The 25136-nt window shown below is 40.0% G+C and overlaps 2 protein-coding genes across 6 annotated transcripts in view; one reads left to right on the top strand and one right to left on the bottom strand.

Annotated features, from left to right (window-relative positions):
- The window catches only part of RAP1GDS1 (Rap1 GTPase-GDP dissociation stimulator 1), a 93620-nt gene extending 92205 nt beyond the window's left edge, over positions 1-1415 (top strand). For all 4 annotated transcript variants that reach the window (XM_027636214.1, XM_027636213.1, XM_027636215.1 and 1 more), the window contains one exon: positions 748-1415. In XM_027636214.1, the coding sequence (XP_027492015.1) occupies positions 748-875 (128 nt within the window). In that variant the 3' untranslated portion in view covers positions 876-1415. The remainder of the gene's footprint in view (positions 1-747) is intronic.
- Positions 1416-4145: 2730 nt separating this feature from the next.
- TSPAN5 (tetraspanin 5) overlaps positions 4146-25136 on the bottom strand; it is an 85426-nt gene continuing 64435 nt past the window's right edge. For both annotated transcript variants that reach the window (XM_027636220.1, XM_027636221.1), the window contains 6 exons: positions 17389-17535; positions 15389-15559; positions 13286-13411; positions 10240-10287; positions 9991-10107; positions 4146-9423 (listed from right to left, as the gene is read on the bottom strand). In XM_027636220.1, the coding sequence (XP_027492021.1) occupies positions 9358-9423; positions 9991-10107; positions 10240-10287; positions 13286-13411; positions 15389-15559; positions 17389-17535 (675 nt within the window). In that variant the 3' untranslated portion in view covers positions 4146-9357. The remainder of the gene's footprint in view (positions 9424-9990; positions 10108-10239; positions 10288-13285; positions 13412-15388; positions 15560-17388; positions 17536-25136) is intronic.

Here is a 25136-nt window from a genome sequence, read left to right as displayed (position 1 = left end):
ACATGTAGGCATTTGTTGCTTAGTGGGATTTCACTGAAGTTGCCTGAACAGAGCATGAAACAAAACCAACTGCTTTGGATCAAAATTGTGAGATTTTTAGAGTATGGGGCTGTGATTTTATGAGTCGCTCACAACCTCTCTTTATTAAAGTACCATGCAATCCAGGATCAGACTTATCAGAGTGTCTCTTAGTTTTGAGTAAAACATGAGCAGTGTATCCATATGCACAGCACTGGGCAATGCTCCATGCCTTGTGTTTGCATTAACTTCAGAGCTGAGCTGTGAATGGACAGCAAACAGTGACCAGGTGGTGACACATCCATTACTTTAATGGATCAATCCCCACAAAACCAGTAAGAGCTGGTACACACAAACAATGCAGTGAGCCTGTCAAGGCTGAGAGCTCACTTGGTCAGGCTGGTTTAAGGAATAAAGTGAAAAAACGTTTCCAGTAAAAATACTTCCAAAGCCTCTGTTTTAGAAGGCAGTCCAGGTGGATGCTCTGAACTGCTATTCAGCAGTTTCATCACTTATAACTACCTGAAATCCATGGAGTGTGTGCATGCCCCAGGCCCTGAAGAGTTTTCTCATTCCTCAAAAGCAATTCAAAAAAGTAAATAGCCAGATTATGTGTACACACAGAGCTGTGTGCTTATGTGTGTACAGGGTTCAGTAGAAAAGTTTCTCACAGTTTTCTGTTCTTCTTCCCATCTCATACAAAGCACTGTTTAATATTTCCTTTTCCAGAGCCTCTTCAAAAGGAAGTGCAGAGCATGGCGTTTCTAGAAGTCATATCAAAACTCCGCAGCCATGAGAACAAAACTGTTGCCCAGCAGGCCTCGCTAACAGAGCAGAGACTTGCTGTAGAAAGCTGAGGAAGGTCTTGTTTCCAGTGCATCCCATCACAGATTTCACCTTTGTCCTCCGTCCTGCTGCCGCTCCTGCTATGTTTTCCACTGTATCACTCGTGCATGCGTGTAACGTTCCCACACAAATTGATGAACTGCTGTAGGTACCCGTCCAAAAAGGTTTCTACAAATTCATAGGTGGTGTTAACATGAAGCTGTCTCCACCCGTAACTGTTCTACTTGTATTCTTGTTGCTTGGGCCACACAGTAGAATGTGCATGTTGTAGTCCTATGATGATGTAGAAGTGGTACTACACAACTGACTCTTTCCTCATGCCCCTTAACTGCATAACAATGTACTACTAAATTAGGGACAATACGAGATGCAGCAAGTCCAGACTAGTGTGCTGACTATAGGATTGAGAAGTAAATCTAGCTCAAATTTTGGTGCTTTGGAGATTCAGGTTTGAATGCAATGTACTGCTGCTCATTCACTGGTCTTGCCTATTAATGTCAAACTCGTGGTACCTAGAGGTAACAAATAAAAATTTCAGTGCTCTCACTTTACTCTGTGGTTTATCCTCTTTTGTAATCTCATGCAGAAGCTGCGACTGCACTACTGTGCACTGGCAAGGAGTTGGTTTTGTTCCTGGCTCTGGCCCGACGCATTCACTGCCTTGCAGCTGAGCGGATACAAAGGAAACTATTCCAACCACTTTTGCTGTGTGTGCTCACACAGAGGCACTGTGTGGCGTAACAATCATGCATTTGAGCAGCAGTGCGTGATACGATCCTTATCCTATAAAGCCATGTGCGTACAAGTGCTCTTGGGTTTGCTTAGGATTGCTTTTTTGTTTACTAGGGGGTTTTTCTGTAGATGGAATTTTAAGGGCATATCTTGCAGCAGTTTCTCAACAGAAGCCCATTGAGTGAGAAATGGAGGACGCAAGACACTTCCTTTTTCTCCTTTCCTAGGTAAGGGAGATGGAAACTGCCAGTCTGAGCACTGTATCTCACAGCTGCTCTTTTGTAGGTTTGTAACATGCCTGTGAGCAAATCAGCAGACACCACTTTGGCAAAACAACGAGCAGTTGCGATAGTTTCCAGCAAGCCAACAGATGTTATTTTGGACTGTGTGATACCATTGCCTAGCTTGATCAAGCCCACCATGCACGAAGGTCATAAGATCTATAATATTTTAAAGTGAATTCAGCATTTCCGGAGCTGAAGTGCCAGGCTTGGAAGTTTCAGGCTCTTTTTTTATCATCAGAAGCAGCAAATCCAAAGTTCAAGCACCCATGAGATCCCCGTGCCAGGTAATTGAAAAAACGCAGCAGATGCTACAGGAGTTGTCACACTGCAGAGATTCCACATCCATTTAATCATTTAATCCAGTGCCAGAAACATCCAGAAAAAGCCTCTAATACCAAGCTGTACAACAACAACAGAAAAAAACAAACCCACATACTCAAAAAGGCATTTGCTAGCAATAGTGCAATAAAGCCACTGACAGAGTGCAGAGCTGTGAACAGAGCGCAGGACCCTGTGACATCAGGCTTCAAACAACACAGAACCTCTGCACTGCTGCTGAACATAACCAGCATGTTTACAGTCACAGGTCATAGGCCCTCACAAGCCCAAGTTTTGTCAGGCACAGAAACTGACTTAAACAGATCCCAAAATATATTTGAAAGGCCAGTTATCAGTGACCTACCTGGTTCTAGAAAGAGACCACTCTTTTGACATTGGCATAAACTGCAAGTGCTTATACGAGTTGTAGCGGACAAAGTTGTGACACTGACAAAATTCCCATTTGCCTGGTTGTCTAACGGTAGCTGTGGTTAAGCATTTGCCACATTCTGATCATCAAAGCAAGGATACCACTGTCATAGCAAGCATAAGCACAGGCCAGTGGTGATACCCTACTTTCAGATGGTTTCCCTGGATGGAACATCAAATGACTTACATTCCTAGATAAAATCTGTGCTAAGTCTAAGAAGGAAAGCCTGCATAAGGGCGAAGATGGGTGTATGTCCCAGTAGAAGGAGGTAATTGAGGAGACTGTATCTGGCCACATAAACACTGCACTGTCCCGAGGCATGCTGCAGCCTGCAGGTCATTTCTATGTAGCTGGTAAATCATTTATCCTCTGAGCACCTTCAAAACCAGAAATGGGATCTAAGGATGTTACTATCACATGTATTTCACTACTCACTTGACTGGAGGCAACTTAAGTGAAACTGCTGACAATAATTCCAATCAGATGTTTACTAGATAGATTACATCTCAGCAAAGCTTGACATCTGCTGCTCAGACTGTTTTTAGGATGGCGATGCTGGACGTGGGGCCTTTTCTTCTGTCTTACTGCCACTGTAAACCAAGCTAAAGCATCCCTGTGGCCACACGACACAGGGCAGGCAGTGCCTGCCTCGTTTATTACGCCTGTCTGCATCTGTAGGAAGTTTGCAAGACCTAGCATCACACCAGCCAGGAAGATAAAAAAACATCTGTATGTTTTTACATTTCACAATGTCCTTATTACAAGGAGAATTTTCACTTTGGGTAAGACACAAATCCCAACAATATGGATCCTTGGATCCAGAGCACCCACTTCAATCTGGATGTAGAGACATGCTTTCAAATTGGTCATGGTGGTGTTCTGTGTACAAAATCTACAGTTTTTGAAAAAAAAAAAAAAAAGGGCTGCTTCCTTCTTTGTCCAAAGAAGCACAAGACATCACTATCCTTTTTTACCTGCACAAAAAAAAAATAAGCCAGCTCTCACTACTTCTGTTTAAGGACATGTTGCACGTAGACAAATAAAATTCCCACCTCCCTTTCAAAAGTTTGATTAAGTTGGGACAAATCCCCTCTGTGCTGTTTCCTGCAAAGCAGCAACTTATGAACACTTCAGGGTCACCCAAACGATTCTGGGGAGAGATCAGTCACTGCAGCCTGAGGAACACCAATGACCTGTTGGAAAGAAGCAGGGCATGTTCATTAGCCAGAGACTTCAACAAGAGCTGACAGCAGATACGGGATCTCTTCAAGTGGGGACATGCTCTTCACGTATTAGCTTATCATTAATTTAAGGGCAGCCACTTGTGGTGTGATAGATAATGTGTTTTGTGACTTAATTAGAATACAGTATTCTACACCATAGATGAGAGACTTGGGGATTTATTTCCACTGTTACTTTGAAGGATGGGAGGTAGGGGGTCTTTTCCTGGAGGAATTTTGCATGAATGTATCCTTGTATTGTTAAGTGCTACATCAAGAGCACACATTCACAACATGATATTTCACACAATTTTATTTATAAAATTGTAATTATCTAACAAATTGCATATAAAATGATTTACTTCAAGTAAATACAGAATACTGCACGACTATTAAAACTATTGTATTGTCCATCATAAGTGTATTAAAACATTCCTAAAAAATGCCTCTATTAAAAAACAAAAACCCAAGAACACAAGTAGCATGACCAAGACCACTTTCAATAGCTTAAAATGAATTACCAGGAAGTTGCATTAACTTCCTAAGTAGACTCCAGTTACATCCATTGAGATCAGCATGTGATACAATACCACAGTCTAATGCTAAAGATGACAAGTAATACATTATGCACCTGATCTATGCTTTTCTCCTAGACTGAAGGGAACCAATCTGAAATCAGAAAACTAAAGCTCAAGTCAAACTCTACTGGGCATGCAGTTCTGTTATAGCAATACTTTCAATCGGTAAGTGTAGTTGGCTTTTACAATCAATTTTACAACTGATAAAAAAAGGAACACAAGAGAGTACATTCGTATAAAAAGGAATGATACACAAAGGGTAAATATCGACACCTTGCTGTACACCTTAGGATGAACCAGAAAAAGAGATTCAGCCGGAACTAATCTGGAATATACGTATCAGAAATGGGTCTGAGTCACAAAACCCAAATCCCAATCTCCCCAGAGCTCAAGGTGGTATTCAGGTCCATCTCTACTATGTACACAGCGTGAACATGAACACATGTAGGCATAGAGCTTTTTATTAACACCTTATATTGCCAAAACACAAAAGACAGCTAGCAGTGCTGCCTGGTGCACGCTAGTAGTCACAACACTTCTTTGTATCCTGCATGTTAAGGGAGACTGATTTTTTTATTTCAAGTGGCAAAATTTGGTAGCTAATGGATCAGGGTAGTATTGGTTTGTTTGCTTTAGACAGTTTCATCACCTATTATAGGTATCTGAAAAAGATTCGGAAAGAAAACAAAAATGGGAGGGAGGAACTCGAACCTTCAAGAGTACTTGACACCTCTTAAAATCTAATTTCCTTCCTAGGTATTTGCAGAACTGCCATTTCAATGCACCCAAAAGGCACACACAGCAAGAAAGGAAACAGAATCAAAAACTCACACAATAGTTCTCTTGTTACCAACCATATTAATCAGAACCAATTTTACCAAGGGCAACTCTAAAGTAGTAAAAACACAGATTGACATCCAGGACAGTTCTTATAGCACCATGTTTAGTCCCGCCACAAAGGGATGGCAACCTCCCATAACTGGGGGTGCTGACACCAACCCTCCACTTTACAGTCTAATGCTGTTCTAATGCCAAGCAGCAAAGGGAAAAGGCAAAGGAGGTCCTGCCATTGCCCAGAGCCCAAAAGGGTGGCCAGGGCTCCACCTTTCTGAGGTGCCGCCACCCACGGGCAGACACGCAAGGGCAGGCAGCTGAGGTGCTCAGGCCGCACCCCCAGTGTGAGGGACAGCCTGGACCACCACACAGGACTCACCAGCAAACTCTCACGGTGGACACCTTTCCTATCCACAATAAACACTTTCAGGGTGAAAAGCAGTCATGTGCAAGAATCATTTAATCTGCATGCTACTATTTACATTTCAAACACTATTTACACACCAGAACTACAATAAGCATCTCTCTCAAAGGGGAGAGAAGAAGGCTTTCAGGACAGAGCACACTTGAGCAAGCATCCCCACAGCTTCAAACTTTAAGGGGCACAATCAAAATTATGGATTTTGAAACAAAGAGATTCTACTGCTACCAAAAGAGTCACACAGAGATGAATCAAACATTTGTCCATTAGGCTATTAATTAAAAAAAAGAGAAAAAATCAAACAACAGAAAGGCCTGTGAACACAGAGTATTTAGAAAGCAGAGGAGCAAGGACTGTGATGCCCTTTGGCAGGGCTCCACGGGGTATATGGAAATGGCTTTAAAGCCAGTGCTGCTGCTGAAGCTACCAGGCTCCTCATTAGCAATGCCACCATCCCACAGGAATCACACAGCAAACAGCTGTTTCACAGTCTAAAGGGCCATAAGCCTGACAACAATTCTCTGAACAACTACTGCACATTAAAGATAATTACACTGACCTCTGACCTCACATCTACCCCACCACCACACCAGGCAGGCTAGAAATTGCCAAGGAGTCCTCACGCCTACTGTATCTTATTGCTTTAGACACTGAGCCCATGTAGCAGCAGTTGTGCTTTAGTTGCAGCTCACCTGAACTTTCCAGTTTTCTGGAAGAAAGCTTGCTTGTATTCAGCAGGCTCTAACAATAATACATTGATCTCCAAGGCCTCCCCACAAGCTATCCAAACTGGACACTTAAGCTGCTGAGTAGCCCAGCTGCTGATGGGGCATTACTAGGACATCTTACCTGATCTGTAGACAAGAAAATGTGGGATTTAAATATGCAATATAGACAGCTAATCCTGAACATTCAGTACACATAGATCAAACAACTGTGAACACAAGGAAAATAAGTATCTCTTGGGAGTGGGGAAGGGAGGAAGATCAACATCTGCAGCAATAAAGACAAGCTCTAGAAAAATAAGTTATTTAGTGGTTTTTGTAAGAACAGTCAGTCATTCCGGGATTCAGCAGAAGTGTTGCACATCTGTGTGTACACATGCAAGTAGTGAGAACAAAATTTGCTCACCTCAGAGCATCTACCCTCCTATCAGTCTGACACTGCCAACAGCACATTCAGCAGATTGGAACTGAGAGAACAGCATGACAAGACAAAAGGCCATACAGTACAACTGCAGAAATTCAAGTAGAGGAACGAAGCTGTCTTCAGAAGCCCAGAGCAGCAACAGCAGTATTCAAGATCAGTGGCAACAAGGAATGTTTCTGTAATTAGGCTTTTTTTTCCTCCAAACCAAAGCCCTGGGTCACAATCAAGGCTCTTTGGTGGAAGGGTTACTTCCTCAACCCTGCTTCCCTGATTCCTCCCTGCATCATTTTGTTTCAGTGCAGCAATACTGGTGCCGATGATCTGTCTGTCCTGCCACTATCAGGCAAAATGGTGTGTCCCTTCTAGGGCAAAACAAACACCAGTAACTCCTCAAGTTGAGGAGTGGCTAAGAAAAACATAACACTGTGGTGAGGTGGAACCAATTTTATTAAGGACAGTGAATTATAATTGCTTTCAAAGGCTTTAAAAAAATACTCTGAGTCATGGCTGGCCTTTAACAGCAGATAGCAAGGGATATGGAGGCTGCCTGATTCAGAGCCAGTCAGTGGGAGTTAACCAGAAGAGGATGAGGTAATGCTCAAAGACAGGAGGACAACAGGTCTGTCTGAGGCATCTGTGAAGTGCTGGTGTGCCTATCACCAGCCTTCAGAGGGGAAAAAAACCATGGCCAGCTAAAGCACAGAAAGGCAAAATGTGCAAGGGTATGTATACTCATTTGTTTAAGAGTCACAGGACCAGAAAGGGCCTTAACAGGTCATCAGATCAGCCTTCTATCCATCCCCCAGAACAGAAAAGCTTTGAAAGCAATGCATTCATCTCTTCTACTCCACATACCTCATGTTTTAGGAAACTCAACTCAGAAAGATGTTAAGTTCTTACAAAGACGTGCTGCACACCCTTTGTCAATGTCTGACCAAAGCGGGAGCTGAGAACCTACAGCTTTCAGGACTAGTTCTGCAGATAGTGAGAAAGGTCATAAAACAAGCTAAATTTATACAAAGTGCAATAAAACTATCCAAGCCATGGTCAGGTCTGTAAGTTCACTACTGTTAGTGAAGAAGGACAAATCAAAAAGCCTAAGCTGGATGGAGCCTGATGTAAGCCTTCTTCCACTAGTTGTGCTTTATTCCAAATTCTACTCTTTTGTCCAATTCAAAAGAGTCTGTCTTGGCTGATCCTAATAAACACTTCTATTTTAAAACTTTTATTCCATTGCTTCAAGAAAGCTTTTTGTTGCCTTTAGAGCAAGAAAGGGAGACATCTCCATAGCAAGGATTTGTTCACTGGAGGTATGCATTTACTCTGGCAAAAACTGTTCTCTCCAACTTCCAAGAGAATGGGATATGATCTTTCCATAATCACATGCATTTACCAATAAATAAGATTGGATTAGACTGTATTAAAACATATGCACGTATTTAAAGCACTGGAGTGTCACAGATGCTTACTCCACAGCTCATGCAAGTGAAAAGAAAAAGAAAAAAAGAAAGACCAAAGCCTCAGCTAGGAACAGACAAAAAAAGGAATTTTTGCAGGAGTATGTCAAAGCATTAATATCAGCAAGATCCCTAGAAACATTAGGTTACACTAAATTTCAGAGAAACAGAAGATTTTGCCATATCAGATACATATGTTTTGATTTTTTTTAAGTTAATATATAAATCATTCTTTGAATATTATTCTTCACTTGGACCCAACATCCACACTGCTTTCATACATTTATACAGTTATATCCCATCCTTGCCTTAAAAGACTGATGTCCAAAGGTATGGCAGCAACCAAAGGCTCTACAACCCTTGTTTGCCAAATATAAAACTCCTTTCCCATCATACAAGGGTGGAGAAGGAAGAAAGATCTTGATAAAATTAGGCAATTCTCCCTGTGAGCTTGCTGATTCCAACCTCAAGGTACTACACGGAGATGGTTGGAAGCTTACACAAAAAAAAATTTCCCTTGTTTTAAAAACAATTTCTTTTACTGTACAATAGATGCATAGAAAGTTGCTTCCTGCTTCATGGGTTTATGCCTGTAGCTACGTTTAGCTGTGAAAACAAGAAGATTGCTCCTTTATGGAATGGTGATGAGACAGACTATCTCAGGAATATTTGGCAGCTACCAAAGAGCTCATGACATGAAGAATAAACAGCATATCCACAGACTACAACGATGCAACTCTGTCTCACTGAATACACCAATTTAAAAAAGTGTCCACTTGTTACTCAAAATCAAGAATACAGTAGAGATTCACGGCTCAACAGCTTTCAAAGTGGTGGTTTAAAAGAAAAAAAATTGTCAGTGAGCAGCAGATTTTCAATAGCCCACTCTTCTCTCCCCCACCCCAAAGAAACACGAGTTCACTGCAATATCAGGAACTTAGACTTGAGACTACTCTGGAGAGAAGGCTTCCCTGTCACCCATGTCCATACAGCTTGGTGTCGGAGTGACACACTGGAGGTTTCAGAGGGTTTCGGTTGTCCAGTGTTTTGTTGTGGTTACTTCAGCAGTTTTACCAGCTGGCTCTGACAGCCTCAATGTCACTAACCAAATTCTGGGCTAAGCATATCCCAAATATCTGGAAGAGACAACAGTTTATTCATTTAGAGCATAAGACAAATCTTCACAAAGTTCAGCTCCTTAGGTTATATAGAACTTAGGTATGAAAACAAGCAACAGACAGTTAGAAATCAAATTGACAGTAAATTGCAAGAAGGAATAATATTGCAAAACTCCTGTAATGCCAGTATTTTTATAGTGCCGCTGGGTTTCAGGAAACTGAACAGTTCTAGTTTTGCTTCAACAAAAGCAATTCTAAAGGCTTTCTGCTGCTCATTTAAACACCATCAGAAACAGTAAGTCTGTACGGACTAAAAACCTCTACCTAAGCTTTATCTAAGAGAGTGGTTTTTTTGACCTACAGAGAGTTGAAAAGAAAAAAATTAATCCCTATAGATAGAAATTAAATACTCTTTAACACAAAGAAAGTCTCATACATTTAGTTCCCCTCACTAAACCCAGCACATTATATTTCTATGGGCACCTGACACTGTATTTCCAGTTCTCATATACAGTTTTCCCCCTCATATATTCACTTTATTCATTATTCCTTTGTGTGACTCATTACAGGGAGCGTGATGTTTACCTGCAGCAATGCTATCCCAATGAATATACCAGCAACTATGGTAAGGTTGTCCTGCAACCATTTCTCAAACTGAGGGACACAGCCTTTAGTGTAGATAACAATCTGCTGATCAACTTCCTGCCAAGGAGAAGAGGGAAGAAAATAGAGATAATTATATTCGACTATCCCATCAGTAGAATAATCTGCTCTTGCAACAGGGATTCAGATCCTTAACATACCACATTAAGAAGAAAAAAAAAAAAAGCTTACTGGTTTTTGCCTTGCATCGTAGCCACACTGAGTATTAATAACATCTTCCTAGAGGGGGAGGAGAGACAGAGAGAGACAATTAGTGAAATGTCTCCCAAACACCTCTCCCAGGCTCCCCAGAGTTGGTCCTGTATGTAAATAAGACAATCACCTTAACATTGACTAGCATATTGCTTTAAAACAAAGCCTTCCTCTTCCACTCAGTGCTATTAATTATTTGCAACAAACAAAAGCACACGGTCAAAAAACTTTTTCATCATTTAGTCAGTAAGCTGGGAAGACCAGCCCTCCACCTGGGTGAACTCCATGTTCCAGATACAAGGATTCAGAAGTCAAAGCAAAGGGAATAGGGAATATCTATTTTAAGTGGAAGAACCTTCTGCTGAAAAGGTTTTGTCTATACTAAAAAATATATGCCAAGAATACTGTTAACATTTTCAGGGTTCAGTCTGTGCAGAATGAAGAGGTGACAAGGGGCAGTTCTGTTGAAGAAATTGCAAGTTCTTCCTGGGAACGTCCCTAGAAATATATACAGTATCTAGTTCCTTTCCAGAAACCAGAAAGAAAAAAAGAACAGAACGTGTTCTTACTGCCTGTTCATTCTTACAGAAGTTCAATACCAATGGGAAAGGAGGGTTTTTTTTTTCCTACTTCCTTTCCTTTAGTGCTCCCAAAGCACAGGTAATAAAATAGGCTCTGGAAGACTTTCCCTAGTGAACAAGTGCTAACCATTGACAGGTGAAGATGCATTATTACTTTGTATACAATTATTTCATGGCAACAAAATGAAGCAAGTACTTTCGGTGTCATCTACAAAGGGAGCAAAATAATAACAATGATCAGAAGAAGGAACTACTCAAGAAAGTGAGAAAATCAGCCTATCTTAGCTAGGTGTACAAAACACCACAACGTAATCAAAGTGGGAAGTGAGAAAGGCAGGCAGTGGAGAAATGGATTTTAAAAAGCAGACATATGGAAAAAAATATCTCCTATCGGCACTAAAGCTCCTCTGTTTCCTCACTTTGCAGGAAGTACGACAGATTGCATTCTGTCAGTTGCCCAAACTGGATTCCCTTAATGAACCTTTAAGATTTGAGCAACTTGTATCTTTCAATGCCGGGATATAAGTTCTTCAGGGCTGTAAAAGTACCTAAGATTCTGACAGAGGGATTTTAAGCTTTCTTCCTTGTACTGAATGCTTCATCATTAATGTCTTCTGCCTTGGAATTTGTTAACGGAAAGAAGGTATGAAGAATGCAATTGAAATAAATAAACTTGACTACACTTGTCTGTACAGGAACCTGCTAAACTATAGCAAAGTGAACTACAGGAGTCAAAATTTGGTTTAAGATACTTATTTTAGTCTACCTTAAAATTACCACTTCCTGATTCAAGCTAAACTAAAAGCAAGTTCTGTTCAGTAAAGCATCCACATAACTCTTTGCATCAGTCCAACACTGAATCCTAATTCCAAAAGGGACAACTTTGCTTTTCCACAGAATAAACCTGCATTTAATCACTGCAATTGAACCAGTCACAGCTTGTTTACAATTATATCCATTATATACATGACTTCTAATATTTTTAATCTTTATTTTAAAGGCAATTAAGTGTGTTGCTTCCTTACAATGAATGAGATTAATCTTCAAATTTCTGATTGCTGCATCACACTCTAAGAAACTGCATAGCCATATACACAACAAAGAGAGAGAGAACTATAGGATTTATAGGATTAACTTGTACTGCTGTCACTGGTTTGGTTTTATAACAACCATATTTTTAAAACTGGGTTGTGATGACCTCTCTGTGTGGATGGGTGGGGAGACAGGCAAACAGTAGAGGGAATCCAAAGTATAATGTAATGCTTGAGCCTAATCTACATTTTGTTTTAATATCCCATTGAAACATTTTCAGCTATGTTTGTGAGAAAGATTCAAACTACTGCAAAGACACATTCACTGCAGAGGAACCAGAAACAGCTTGTGCAAGAGGCAGTGCCTTATCAGGAGAGGAGGAATGCAGCAGCAGTGACTGGGTTGCTGGGAGCAGTGACTGCATCACATTAGCAAGGCAGGAAGCACCTGAGGTGCCTGTTGGAAACTTGCCTAACTTCAGTCGGTGCTAGACTCATACATTCAAGGAACTCTTAAGTCATTCCAGGTGGGGAAAAAGCCACAGCTGAATTGCTAGATAATGCAAACACTCAAAGCTAGCTTCTTTCAAGCCATATGAAAGTCAAATGTATACACTGTTATGCACATAACAGTCTCTATGTACACAGCCATCCCTGTTCCAAGTCTTTCACTGTTAGTGAACGCTTTCCAACACTTTACTCTTCATTCTTGATCATGTCCATACTAGCAATACATGGCTCCAACATTTTCTGCTTGATCCAGAACTATAACTATTTTAAAAGACATGAAAATTTACCAAAAAGCTGCTCCCTCAAACAATTCCTGACTTCTCAAGTCTGATTTCAGGTGACCGTAGGACAGGCAGTAATTTTACAGGGGAGAAAAAGAGTGTGTAAAGGTGTCTATACCCAGCTCCAGATTCTAATGCAAACACGTCAATTCTTCAGGGCACAGACCAACATTCGTTACTGTACCTGGAACAAACTGGGTCAAACTGGCTGCAGCCTCAGGACACTGCATTAAATAATGAATAATATCTCCTTCAGAGTGTCTGATCTTAAGAGGTGCTGTTCTGATGATTTTCAATTGAAAGCTCATATCCTTTAACTCATTAAGAGCTTCTGCTTTTTATACTTGCTAAAATTAACATTTACATTCAGCCAAGTCCATGGTTCTCTCATTCTAATGAAAAGCAACAGAAAACAAACAATGAAGACTTAAGCTAGCTTAGGATTTTTGCTGTCTGCAGAAAAGTTAGTGGTAAACTGAGCTTCAAGAACAAAAAGAATACAGGTGGGCGAGAAGGTAATGATTATGCATGATTTCCAGACCAGAAAAAAAAGAAAAAAATCTTGAAGAGTGATTTACAATTGGAACAGCAGATTCATCCTAGCCTCTTGACTGTCACTTACAGCAGGGTCTTTAGTACAGCAAGAGAATGGCACACCACAGCGCTCTCGACTTGCATTGGAATCTGTGCAATTGAAGTAAATATTAAGGTTCCAGTCATCAGCTCCAAAAGCCCCACAGCACTGCCACTAGAACAAAGAAAGGAGAGCTTCTTAACTTTCAGAACAAAAATCTCAGCATCAGTAACACACATCACTGCTGCCAGTTTCCCTCTAGCTTTCAAAACAAAATCTGACACTCCCACTGGCTTCTTTTGTTTGGTTGGTTTTTGGTTGTTTTGTTGGTTTTTTGTTTTTGTTTTTTTTTTTTTGTGGGAGGGGTTGTTTTGTTTGTTTTTTGTTGTTGTTGTTTGGGGGGTTTTTGTTGTTGTTGGTTTTGTTTGTTTTTTTTGTTTGTTGGTTTTTGGTTTTTGTTGGGGTTTTTTTGTTTGGTTTTTGTTGTTGTTTCTTTAAAGACCATTCCAAACCTCTAAGTTGTTCTAAAGTTATTATGTGATTAAAGTTACGTTCACACCCTGCTATGATGCTCCCTGGAGAGAAACCCGTGGAGTGAGCTGATAAGCCCAAACAACACCACAGAATTGCACAAGCCTACAAGCTCAGCCCAAGGGACAGTAGAGCCAAGAGTGTGACATTCTGTCCAGTCTAACTGTGTCCTGGATTCTCAGCTCTGAGGGCTACACCGGTACTTTAGCCAGTTTGGGGGAACTTTGCCTGTCTGTGCATCAGACTGTACGAACACACTGTTTCTTGAGCATCACACACTGCACAAATAACATCTTTACTGACTTCTTTAAAGAGTATATTTGCCAAAAGGCAGGCTTAGTCTCTGGCAAAACATGCTGAACACACAAAGAACTGGTGTGCTTTGCTGAACTGCAAAGAATGGACTGGAGATCAGCGGAGCACTGATGGTTACAGCATTTAAGAAGCTAGCCCAATGAACCCACCTGTGTCAGCTTAAAAAAAGTTTTAAAATGTAAAACCCCACAAACAAACCACATTTTTAAAAGCATTGGAATAGCAATTCTCTCTTTCTAGATGTAGCACAGTTCTCTTTGCAATACCTGAATATGTCTTCAAGCACTATCTTTACCGGCTGAAAAAGAAGCTTGCTCTTCAGACTTGTGCTGTCCCTGGCTTATCTGCTAAGAGTGCTAATCCAATAAGGAGAGAAAGCTTTATGCAGTGACTGCAAAGCTGGACTGTAGGCTTTTGGTTGCATACAAATGGACCACTGCTTTCAGATGTAGTGACCTCTGACCTTCTCCCAACTGGACAAGATTCAAACCAGTGCAAGGATCCACATCCTGTTACTTGCCATTTTCCCTCCAGGCACACAGAGGCAAATCAAATGTTGAAACTATCTTAATTATAGAATGTACAAAAATTAGTAAACATGAATTCAAACAACACTTAACCATCTTAGCCACACAGGGCCAAATTCAAAGAAAGTTCATCAACACAGGCCAGAACCGAGTACTGGAGCAAGAAGGTACTGATAGAATAACCTGTGTGCAAAACTCAGTGCAATGCTCCTTTACACACACTGTTAAGTTACAGAGCTTAACCCTCACAAGTAGGTACATCTCTGGCTTCACCCCTCCCTCCTAAGTGCAGATGTAGTGTCACTTAGAGAACAAGAGTCACAGAGTTTAGAGTCAACAAGAACTCTACGAATGGCCCAATTCCACTAAGTCTACTTCAGCAGAAACAACATTGTAGTTTCATTTGGACCAACCAAATATCTCTGCCACTCTACAGTGTGGTGTAGCAACTCTAACGCTGCTAAAACTACACCAACGTTCATCTTAGAATCAAATTAAGCTTAGAAAATGAATAATTTTTTAAACAGATGTGACATCTCCTACAATAAAATATTTCAACTTAATGCATTTGACACACTAAGTCTTCCAGCATAAGTCACCCCAACTCTCCACCTTGTTTTACTCAGTTATACATCAACAAATAAAACACTTTTCACAGGTGCTGTTTGTAGAAGTTCTGTAACGACAAATATACATACATATATACATTCAAAACTATTATATGCTAAAATATTTCTTTAAAGTAAGCTTTATGAAAAATAAACATAGAGCAACTTACATATTCCTGCGTGAAGTCTATGAGGTTTTGCAAATCAATGTCATCTCGGTATGCTCTGATGTTGTTGTTTATAAAGAAATACAGCTGGTCCTTTATCCAGTCTTTGAAAACAAATGCTAGAACACCAGCAGTCAGCTCCAAGAAGAAAATAATTCCAAGAAATACAGAAAACTATGAAGAAAATAAAAAAGGTTAAAATTATTTTCCTTTATGATCAAAAACTATTTCAAGGTTCATAATTATATCCAGTGATAAGGCTTTATTGGTTTCAGTGCAAGTTCAAGCCATTCTAGCACACAGGAAATTTTAAATTAAAAATATACCATTTCTTATTAGGGCTGTAGTACAGAAATCCTAATTCTAGTCTAACAAATAATAAAAATGCCAACGAATTCAAACCTTGGCCATTTCACTAGGATTTTCAAAGAGATCCAAAAGAATTCACTGCAAGTTTCAAGAAATGGCTAGTCACCACATGTAAGGCCCTTGAAAACCCATCTTAATTTCCGCATAGGCACTTATATTTTCAAAGGCATAAACAACCAGTAGTGCCAGTAAAATGTTTTCTACGTGACTTCTTCTTTAGCTACTCTCACTGGCAAAGCTTCGCCTAAGCAGACAAAGCAAAAATTGGTAACAGCAGAACTTAATTAATGACTAAGTCAGAGCGGAATGTCTATGAAATGACTCACATCCACATTAAAACCAAATGAGGTTGCTATGATTAATGCAAATGCAATGGATGCCAAAGGCATTACTAATGATCTGCCACTTTCTCTAAGCATTTCCACTGAGTCTACACTGTTTTAGAACACACAGGGGGTCCTGGTATACTGGAACTCCCATCCCTTTTGCAACTGCGCCTTTGAATTTCATTTTAATATGCTCTCTGTGTGTGTTCAGATGCATTTTTAATTTCTCCTGCAGCTGCTGTATGGGGAGCTATTTCTGGTTCAGCAGATGGGTTCATTTTAGGCAAGCTAAGAGAAGCAAGGAAGAAGAGAAAAAAAAGTGTTACAAGCTGCTTTATAAATGCCTCAAGAACTGTAACTCTCAATTGCCTCCTCCCCATATACAACATGTCTGTGGGAGCCAAATGTGTCACTTGGAGGCAGTTATTTCCCTGAAAGCCTTTTCATGTATATATTAACTGTTAATGGTTATGGAGACACAGTTATTACCCAGGCTGTGCCCACCTCTGGAAGTGGGAGCGGTGGAGGAAAGAATCTTACATGTTTATTATAAATCTTCAATTTATCTAAAATGGAACTGTCATCCTCATCTTCAAAGCTCACAGGAGGAAGGCTTTCAATAAAACAGAACCAAGCTACTTAGCTAAAGGAGTTCTGCACACTGAGGTATGACTGCATATCAGCAACTCCTTTCCTAACCAACAGTCCAGCCCAGAGTTCAAGAAGACAAGTTGCATTTTCTTTAGACATCCTGGGCCCATTCTCCTCCCTTCCTCCTTCTCAGGCCCCAGCACTGAAAGTAAGCATTGAAGCCTTTCCAAATTAGCTAAACAGCACAGACTGAGGATATCAGCAAGCAACCCCTCATAACAGTCCTATCTCCTCTGTACCATGGGGAGCACTTGCACAGCAGAAGCCACTGGGTCACATTCAGGGGTGTATGTACATCCCTTGTATTTCACAGGCAGCTTATTATGGCCTCCAAGTTAAACACACAGATTCTCCGCAGAAATTTCTCTCTTTTTGTGACAGGAAAGCAAAATGTTAGGCTATATCCATATGAAAAGCAGTAATTCCATGTTAGGATTCTTACCGCCAATAGTTTTGAACCTTAAGAAAACAAAACCAGTAAGCACTAGAGACTGAAGAGCTGTAAAGTGTTAAAAGTTAAGTGCTTTTGTGGTACTCTCACACAGGATAACACCTTCCTCCCCAAAATACATTTTAAAAGCTTCACACGGTTAAGCAGAACAGATAACATGACACACTGTGTAACTGATGAACGCCAGAGCTGCAAAGGCCACTTACAAATTTGAGGAGAAAAGTATTTTCTCGTAAAGCTCCAATGCATCCTGCAAATCCCAAAATGAACATTACTCCTCCCACCACTAGGAAGAGCCAAACAGGATCAAAGCCTCCCAGGTCGGTGATGGAGGAGATATTGGACAGCACTCCCTGGGAAAGAGACAATGCCAAGAGTTAGTTAGCATGTTTAGCTTTCAGTTGTACAAATTCTGCTTGCATTTTTCTTTTTAAAAAGGTAGAAGACTACAGCAAAATAAATGTTCTGCAGCACAGCAAGAAAACACAATTAAGAAAATCCTTGCATTCCAGAAGAGATAAAAAGTGCAGTTATGTACAACATTTCTGAATCAACACGTGAATGAACAACAAAATGTGCTTCTAGAGTCTTCTGTGAGAAACCCACAGGGCATTTCCTGCTTCTGCAGCTATATGAAGGAGTCTGCCAGAAAGTCAAAAGAGATATTTGAACAAAACTTAACTCAGTCTTATTACCCATGATGAGGTGCATTTTACAAATCATATACACCATTTATGTAAGCACACAGTTACACATGCTATGACAGAAAAAGTAGTCAATAGTAATAAAACCAAGTTGAATTTAGTCCTACGTTACAGCACCTTGCAACAAAAAATTTTACACTCAATTCTGACAAACTACATACCTGGCCAATTCAGATTCAGGCATCTCCAGTGCCAAAACCTCTTTCTAGAAATAAAGTGGCTACTGACTAATTAGCTAGCAGTAAAAATTTGAAAATAATGTAAAGTCTCTTAGTGGGACATAAGACAGTCTAAGGACTTGTCTTGGGATATGGTTTACACTAACTTAGGTTAGACCTATCATATGTTAAATCACATATGCTGTGTTTTAGATATGACAGTCAGCACAGTCTGCTTGTAATGCCATTTTCGCCTTAGAAGCAGAGCTTGGGTTGTGATGCCAGTAATCCCTTGGCTGATGCTGAACAGATGGGTCATATCAAGAAGCAAGTACAAAGTCTCCCTTATTCCAGTGTGTTTGCACAGCAACAGTTACAGTTTCCTAAAGTCTTTTGGCAGGAAAAAAATGCTGAAGTGTTACTGTTTCTTCATTCCCCTCCCTGGTGCTGTAGGTCAATGCGAAGCACACTGTTGCATTTCCTCAAAGAACTCTGAAGCCAGGCTGAGCGCTTTGGCTACTGCTTCCTACTAACTCCTGAATATTGCTGTGGCTTGAAAAGCAGCAATATAGACCTTTACATCTACAGCTCCTTATTTGCAGAATTATTAGGTTCCTCATCCTTTTCCTTTTTCCTGTTCATATCCCCTTTGTTTCTTTGAAATAGTCCCAAACCAGCAATAATTTAGAAGGAAATTATTATAACCTTATTTCCAGAAGTTGATATTAACATTTTTAATGGATGACTGTTCACAACCGTAGCTTTAGACCTGTGATTATTTTATATATATAAATCTACTTTGGGCCACTCAAAATATACCAATTGTCATGCTACCAATATTTCTAACACATTACTTCATGTAGTCTGCAACCACTTTCATAGAGTTTCCCAAGCAAAACTGACATTGAACAAGTAGTAGACAAAGACAGTACTCAAAGTTTTTTAATTCTGCAGACAAGGACAGACTAGATAAAAATGTACACATGAATTTCTCCAATCCACACATCAAGGAGCCTTAGAAAAGTCCAGTGCGCTAAAAGCAAAAGAAAAACCTGACTACGACCCAATCCTAAAGTACGAACAATAATCCAACAGCATGAATGACATTCTCAAAGCGGATTCTTCTCCCTCCTACTACAACAGGCTATTGCCTGACAGAGAGGGATGAAAAAAAATTTAAAAAAAAAATCAGATTCATCACTTTCCTCCTACATTACATATAGCACTAGCCTTACTGTCATTCATTAAAAACGCAAAAATAGATGTAAGGAATGACATAACACAACTCAAAGCCAGCACTACTATCAAAGCAAACCAGTTGGCCCATCCCCTCTTCTGGGACCATCTCAGTGAATAGATGGTACACACCAGCATGAAATGAACACTTACCTGTCATTAACACTTATATCAGCTTGTGAAAAAGTTTACCACTACTTTCATTTCATTACATTTGTCATAGAAAAGAAATCCAAGACAACTTTCTGGCTAACAAGCAATATAAACAGTACAATCCAATAACACAGAAACCTTTGAAAAAATCTGGGCCTTTGGCTATGGCCATACACAAGACAGGAAGCATGACCGCTGCCTCAAGGGGAAAAAAAAAGCTACTGAAATGATGTCTTCACAAAGTTTAAAGTCCTTTCTTCTGTGCCTATATAGTTACCACAAGATGAGAATAAATTCTACCTTAAAGCAAGCACTACTACTCTTTTCTTTTAATATTAGCTGATTTTGAAGTTGATGGACCATAGAATAGTAGATGGAAAAAGCAATGACTGGATAAAGGATGTTGCTTTTGTATTATTTGTATTTACTTTAAAAAAATTCAAGATGGATGAACAGCCATTTGAGTTTCCTTTTGTATGACACTTAGTCTTTCTTTAAAAACGCACAAAACAAAATGAAATAAATCAACAAAAACCCCCAAAAAAATTACTACTCCAAATCAACCTCTTTCCATATGAAAGTAGTAAAATTCAAATGAAAAGAAATCCAGGTAAAATTCAGCTCACATCTGTGGACTCTTAGAGAAGCTAGTCATAATATAAAGTGTAGTAAGAAACACATCCGTTTGCATTTTGCCACACTGCCATGAAAGTCGACGGCAGTAAAATTTATTGAACCAGTTTTATACTGTTTTTCTGATCATGCCCTTTCCCACTTTACTTGATTTTCTAGCACAGCTGGGCTCTTAGCACCCTAGCATGCCACATGTTGGCCAGTCACCTGGCACAAGTCATTTATCCCATCTCTCATCTCTTCCAGGTTCCAGCTTCTCAGGGTAGCAATGATTTGACACGTACTGAAATAGAACAACACAAGCTTTATCTGCCATTGTTTGCTGTCCTTAGAAAGCATCTTACGTGCATCTGTTGCTAATGCACACATGGCTATCATAAGCCTAGCTTGGCTAAATCCCAAATCATACATCCCGACAATGCAAAGCACATACTATGTAATTCTTGTTTGTACTGCATATGCTCTCTGCATATGAACCCCAAGTTATCAGTATTCTGAAGGAACATCTCAGGACATACAATCTTCAGAGAGGCTTTGGCAATAAAACAATAGCCAGCAGTGGGAATGAGAAACACAGACAATGCTCTGTGGTTACAGCTAGAGATGCACAGGGGTAGTCTGATAGAAGATTACTGCTTGAAATACAGTTTTCTGAACACTTAAAGATAAGCTCTCTGAAGATACAGTGGTGCAATACCCTGAAGAAAAGCATATTTTGCTTCAATCAGCAGGGCAACAACTGGGGAATATTATCTCACTTTATACTGCTAAGAAGAACTAAAGGTACAGACCTCTAGGCACATACTCTTCCTATCCACCACAGGTTTCTGTAATGCCTACTGTACCTACTACCACAGTATTCAGTATTCTTTGGCTGCAATGGCTACTCCTAGGGAAAGTTTGACAGAAATATAAAAACAGTTGGTAGTGATCAGTTCTGTCTTCATCCCATCTTTAGCCAAAAGCAGAAGGGAATGTTTCCAGAGGTGCTTAAGCAGAGGATCAAGAATCTCATATTCTAACACTGCATCCTCCAGTGATCTGCTCTGAATCCTCAGGCTGAGCAGTCAGTCATGGTGACTGACTGTCATATATGGTGACTGTCCACTTCTCTCTTGCATCAATGCAAGATCTAAACAAACCACCTCTAAGTAGTTTAGCATCAGGCTTTCTACAAATGCAAGGTATTTTTCCTCAGCAATGCTACTGCAGTTGCCCACTTCAACCTTTATTGTTAAATAGTTGCAGGTACTCTGATACTTCAACTTCTAAAAGGAGGAACTTCTTTTTTCCTCTAAACATACATTCTCGCTTTGGAAGCATGGTTATTTTGAGGTACATGCACATCACGTTCTTAGTAGTTTAGGCACGTGTATAATCTGTATTTGGCAGGAAACACTTTGTTTGTAAAAAGCTACATACTCAAATATTTTACTTCTCCCCATGGTGTCAACTTAGGGTTCTGCTGTAGTCCCACAAGGAGAGCCAGTAGGACATGTTCCCTGGCTGATCTCCAGATCATCTGTTTGCTCTGTTCCTCCATCCTCCATAGCTTGCTGTACATAACAGTGCATGAGTTGTTAATTAATCTTTTAATCCAACACAAGTCAAAATTTGTTTGGGGTAGTGAAACAACAAAAGCATCATCCATATGTGAACTCAAATACATAACAGTAAAGTTATTAGAAAAGTTCCTTTATTTGTGAAATGTATTTTACTTCAATCACTAGGATGCAATGATGCACGGATGGAACAGGAAAGACTGATCTCATATTTCTACCCCACCCCGTCTCCATTTTGTACTTTTTAAGATCATCAGAACAACTTGTACTACTTTCCAGAGACAGGTCCCTGACTCCAGCTCCTGCCTTTGGTGCCCATCTGCATTAATATTTCAGGTCAGATCCAGCAGTTCATTTGACGTGATCACACACTAGCTGTGCTTCAGTCCACATCAGTCCCAGAGCACACACATTAGATTACTTATAAATGAAGACGTGCCCCTGGAACATAATTCAAGCTCCAACCACTAGCAGGTATTCGGTTCATGAGATCACCCTAGAACTAAGCTGAAGAGAATTCAAAACCTTTCAAAACCTGTAGAGTTTGCCAGTGGGATCTTCAATACCATTTCCTGTTCTATTGGTCCATACTGTCTGCATTTAGCAGGCACAGCCTCTGCACGCTGAACCCAAAGCAAGACAATCATCTTGGCTGGAACGGTGTCTCAGTGTTGTCACACCTGTACAGTCTGATGCGATCCTGGGTTCCTGATGAGGCCAAAGAGAAGGAAGTCACAAGTGCACTAACAAGCTAGTGAGATTTCCAGATGGTCTGTTGTTGTGAACAGCTGCTGATTTAGCAGGCCCAGTACCACACCTCAGGGCAAGAGAACAGCACCAACTGAAACACCAGGCAGAAGCAATTTTGAAAAGCTGATCCTGTAATGAAAATTCAAGGCATACTGAGTCAGAGACACCTTAGGAGAATCATCAACGGGGTAATACACTGTGAGACTAGGATGGGAGAAATCAGCTACTTTTTATTTTCCATTTCCTCCAAGATGGGGGAAAAAAAACTTCTCTGTTGCAGAATTCCATTACTGGGAGGACAAAAAAAAAAAAACAACCCAACAACAACAAAAAAACCCACCAACCCAGAAGATCAAAAAAAGATTCATCAACACAAGATCTTTTGAAACATTTCTTCAACACAAGATCTTTTGAAACATTTCTTCTTTGCAAACAGAGGTTTAGCCTTTTCACAGGCTTGTCTGTGGGACTTAGAATCACTGGCAAACAGGAACACGTGGGGGTGACGGTAAATAAAAGTATTTCCAAATGCATGATTTTAAAATGGAAAAATGTCTCTCTGCTTTGTTAGTCATAAAATCCATGCAGTTTCTCCATGCCGCGCATCTGAATGAGAATGAGGAACAGAACAATAGTCATTGAAACATGCCAAATTAATTCTACTTCAGAATTTTGTCTCTGCAAGCAAGAAACTAGCTGGGAGATGTTTACAAATCTTATTTCCTTGATTTGTGTTGGTTTTGCATATCCCACAGCAAACAGTAAAAGCAGCAGTGTCTAATAAAGGAGAACAACTAGTTTAATTTTCTTGCCCTGACAAAGAAGAGTTCAATAGGTGAATAACCGGCACAAATACATTACAAGATACAAATTTTTAGATTTTTCAGGATTAAGGGCTATAAAGTGTTGGAACACTAGTAAACTATTTAGGAGCCTGTTTAGATTACTCATCTTTATGTACTGAAATTTAAACAAAATGTAATAGTGAATATTAGTATCCCTCACTCTCTTCCTCAGTCATGTAAAATCCACACACAGCCCTGACTTAGAGGCAAGATATATGCTTTGGGTATCCTTCAGCCCATAAGGAACCACAGGATACATGCACAGTTTCCTTGCTGGCAATAGTTTTTAGAAACATGTATGCATAACAATTACAGAGTGACTAGTGTATCACTCCTTCTTGATGTCTGCCACTCACTGGGACAGTAAGAGAAGTGAGAATTTTTTCCTGAAAACAACTGTGGTTTTCACTTCAGGGCAAAGAGAGACAGACTTGGTCTGACAAATTGTGACTGTTTTTATGTAGGGAGTTTAGCCTTTCCCAGAACACCAAAGCAGGCCCAAATCACTTTATATTAACAAGTAAAAGTGTACCTTAAAACTTGAGATCCAGATTTAGAGCTCCTGCTCACTAAGAATACTATGCTGGTATACAGAGGTACCATACTGGTACTCCAAACTGCACACAACTTGTTCTGAGCGGGAGTGTCTTACAGTTATGCTGATTTAACAGGAAAAGCCTAGAAACCAAACTTATGCACATAATCAACTTCTTCCACTTCTCCCTCTTCATTTCAGTAAACTTAATACACGAACTAAGTTTAATCAACAAAATTTGCAAGGATCTGCAGATTTCTTCCCTACTTTAGTATCTCTACTTTTGCTACCTTCTAAAGAGTTTACCCCAAAACCACAGTTCTTTCCTTCTAAAAAGTCTGTCCCCATAGACAGTCTTGAAAGGTTTCAGAAGACGTAACAGTAATTCATCATTAGGCTCACTACTCTTGAATATAAATCTCCTGGAGGAAGCCAGGAAGCTTATTTTCCAAAGCACCTACTGGCATCATACCACGAACAGCCTTAGAGATCACAAAATCTAATATATACAACAGAGGAGGGAAACAGACATTTTTGTACAAGTCTAGTTTTTTTTAAAGAGTCAACAGAAGGCATGACTTGAAGTGGTTTAAAAAAACCAGTGAAATATAAACTTTTTCCCTTGCTGCTGAGCAAAGGTACTATAAGTTGCTGGGGCTTAGTATAGACTCTTTATATGTTAAAAATGTTCATGTCACTGTTGCAGGGAGGAGGGAGGAAATCAGCTGCCATGGATGAACTATTTTATGGTACAAGCCCGAGTCTAGCATGCCTGAAAACACTGTGAGACTGTGAGCTATACAGTACATCCATGTATAGATCGCTTTATTCATCCTCGGAGTTTATTGCCCCCACCCACCCCAGCTCTCTTTCAGGTTCATGACTCAGAATGCTAATTGCCCAGTTTTTGTTTAGGGCTGGCTGACTGGCTGTCAAGTCAATTCTTTTGCCTATTTGACAAATGAGCTCTTTTGCCTCCCTGCAAAGGCTGTAAGGAAGGTCACGAGACTGTATATTGTGCTTTTCTTCTTTACAAGAAAGTTTAAAGGGGAGAATTCAAGTCAACTTAGCAAAAAAAGAGAAACTAGCCACCAAGTTCACAAATCTACCATAAACTGGTTTTAGCCAGCAGCGAATGGGACTCCTGAAAAGTGAGGATTTCTTTTTGTCCTGCAGTTTTAATGTGGCCTGGAATGCTATCTTTTTACTTTAAAAAGATTCTGTGAAGTAGCATAAGTATATACAAGTTGATGGCCAGGCTATAAAACCACACAGCTGGATATAAAGTCACACGATTCAAAACAGAAGTAAATCAAAATCCTCGCCAGCACCAAATTAAGTAGGAGTCCTTCTGAAGACCCACTCCTGCAAAAAAACC

The sequence above is a fragment of the Corapipo altera genome, unplaced genomic scaffold (genome assembly GCF_003945725.1).
Source record: "Corapipo altera isolate COAL_440 unplaced genomic scaffold, ASM394572v1 22b, whole genome shotgun sequence".
Classification (NCBI taxonomy): Eukaryota; Metazoa; Chordata; class Aves; order Passeriformes; family Pipridae; genus Corapipo; species Corapipo altera.
This window is presented reverse-complemented; position numbering and strand designations above follow the sequence as displayed.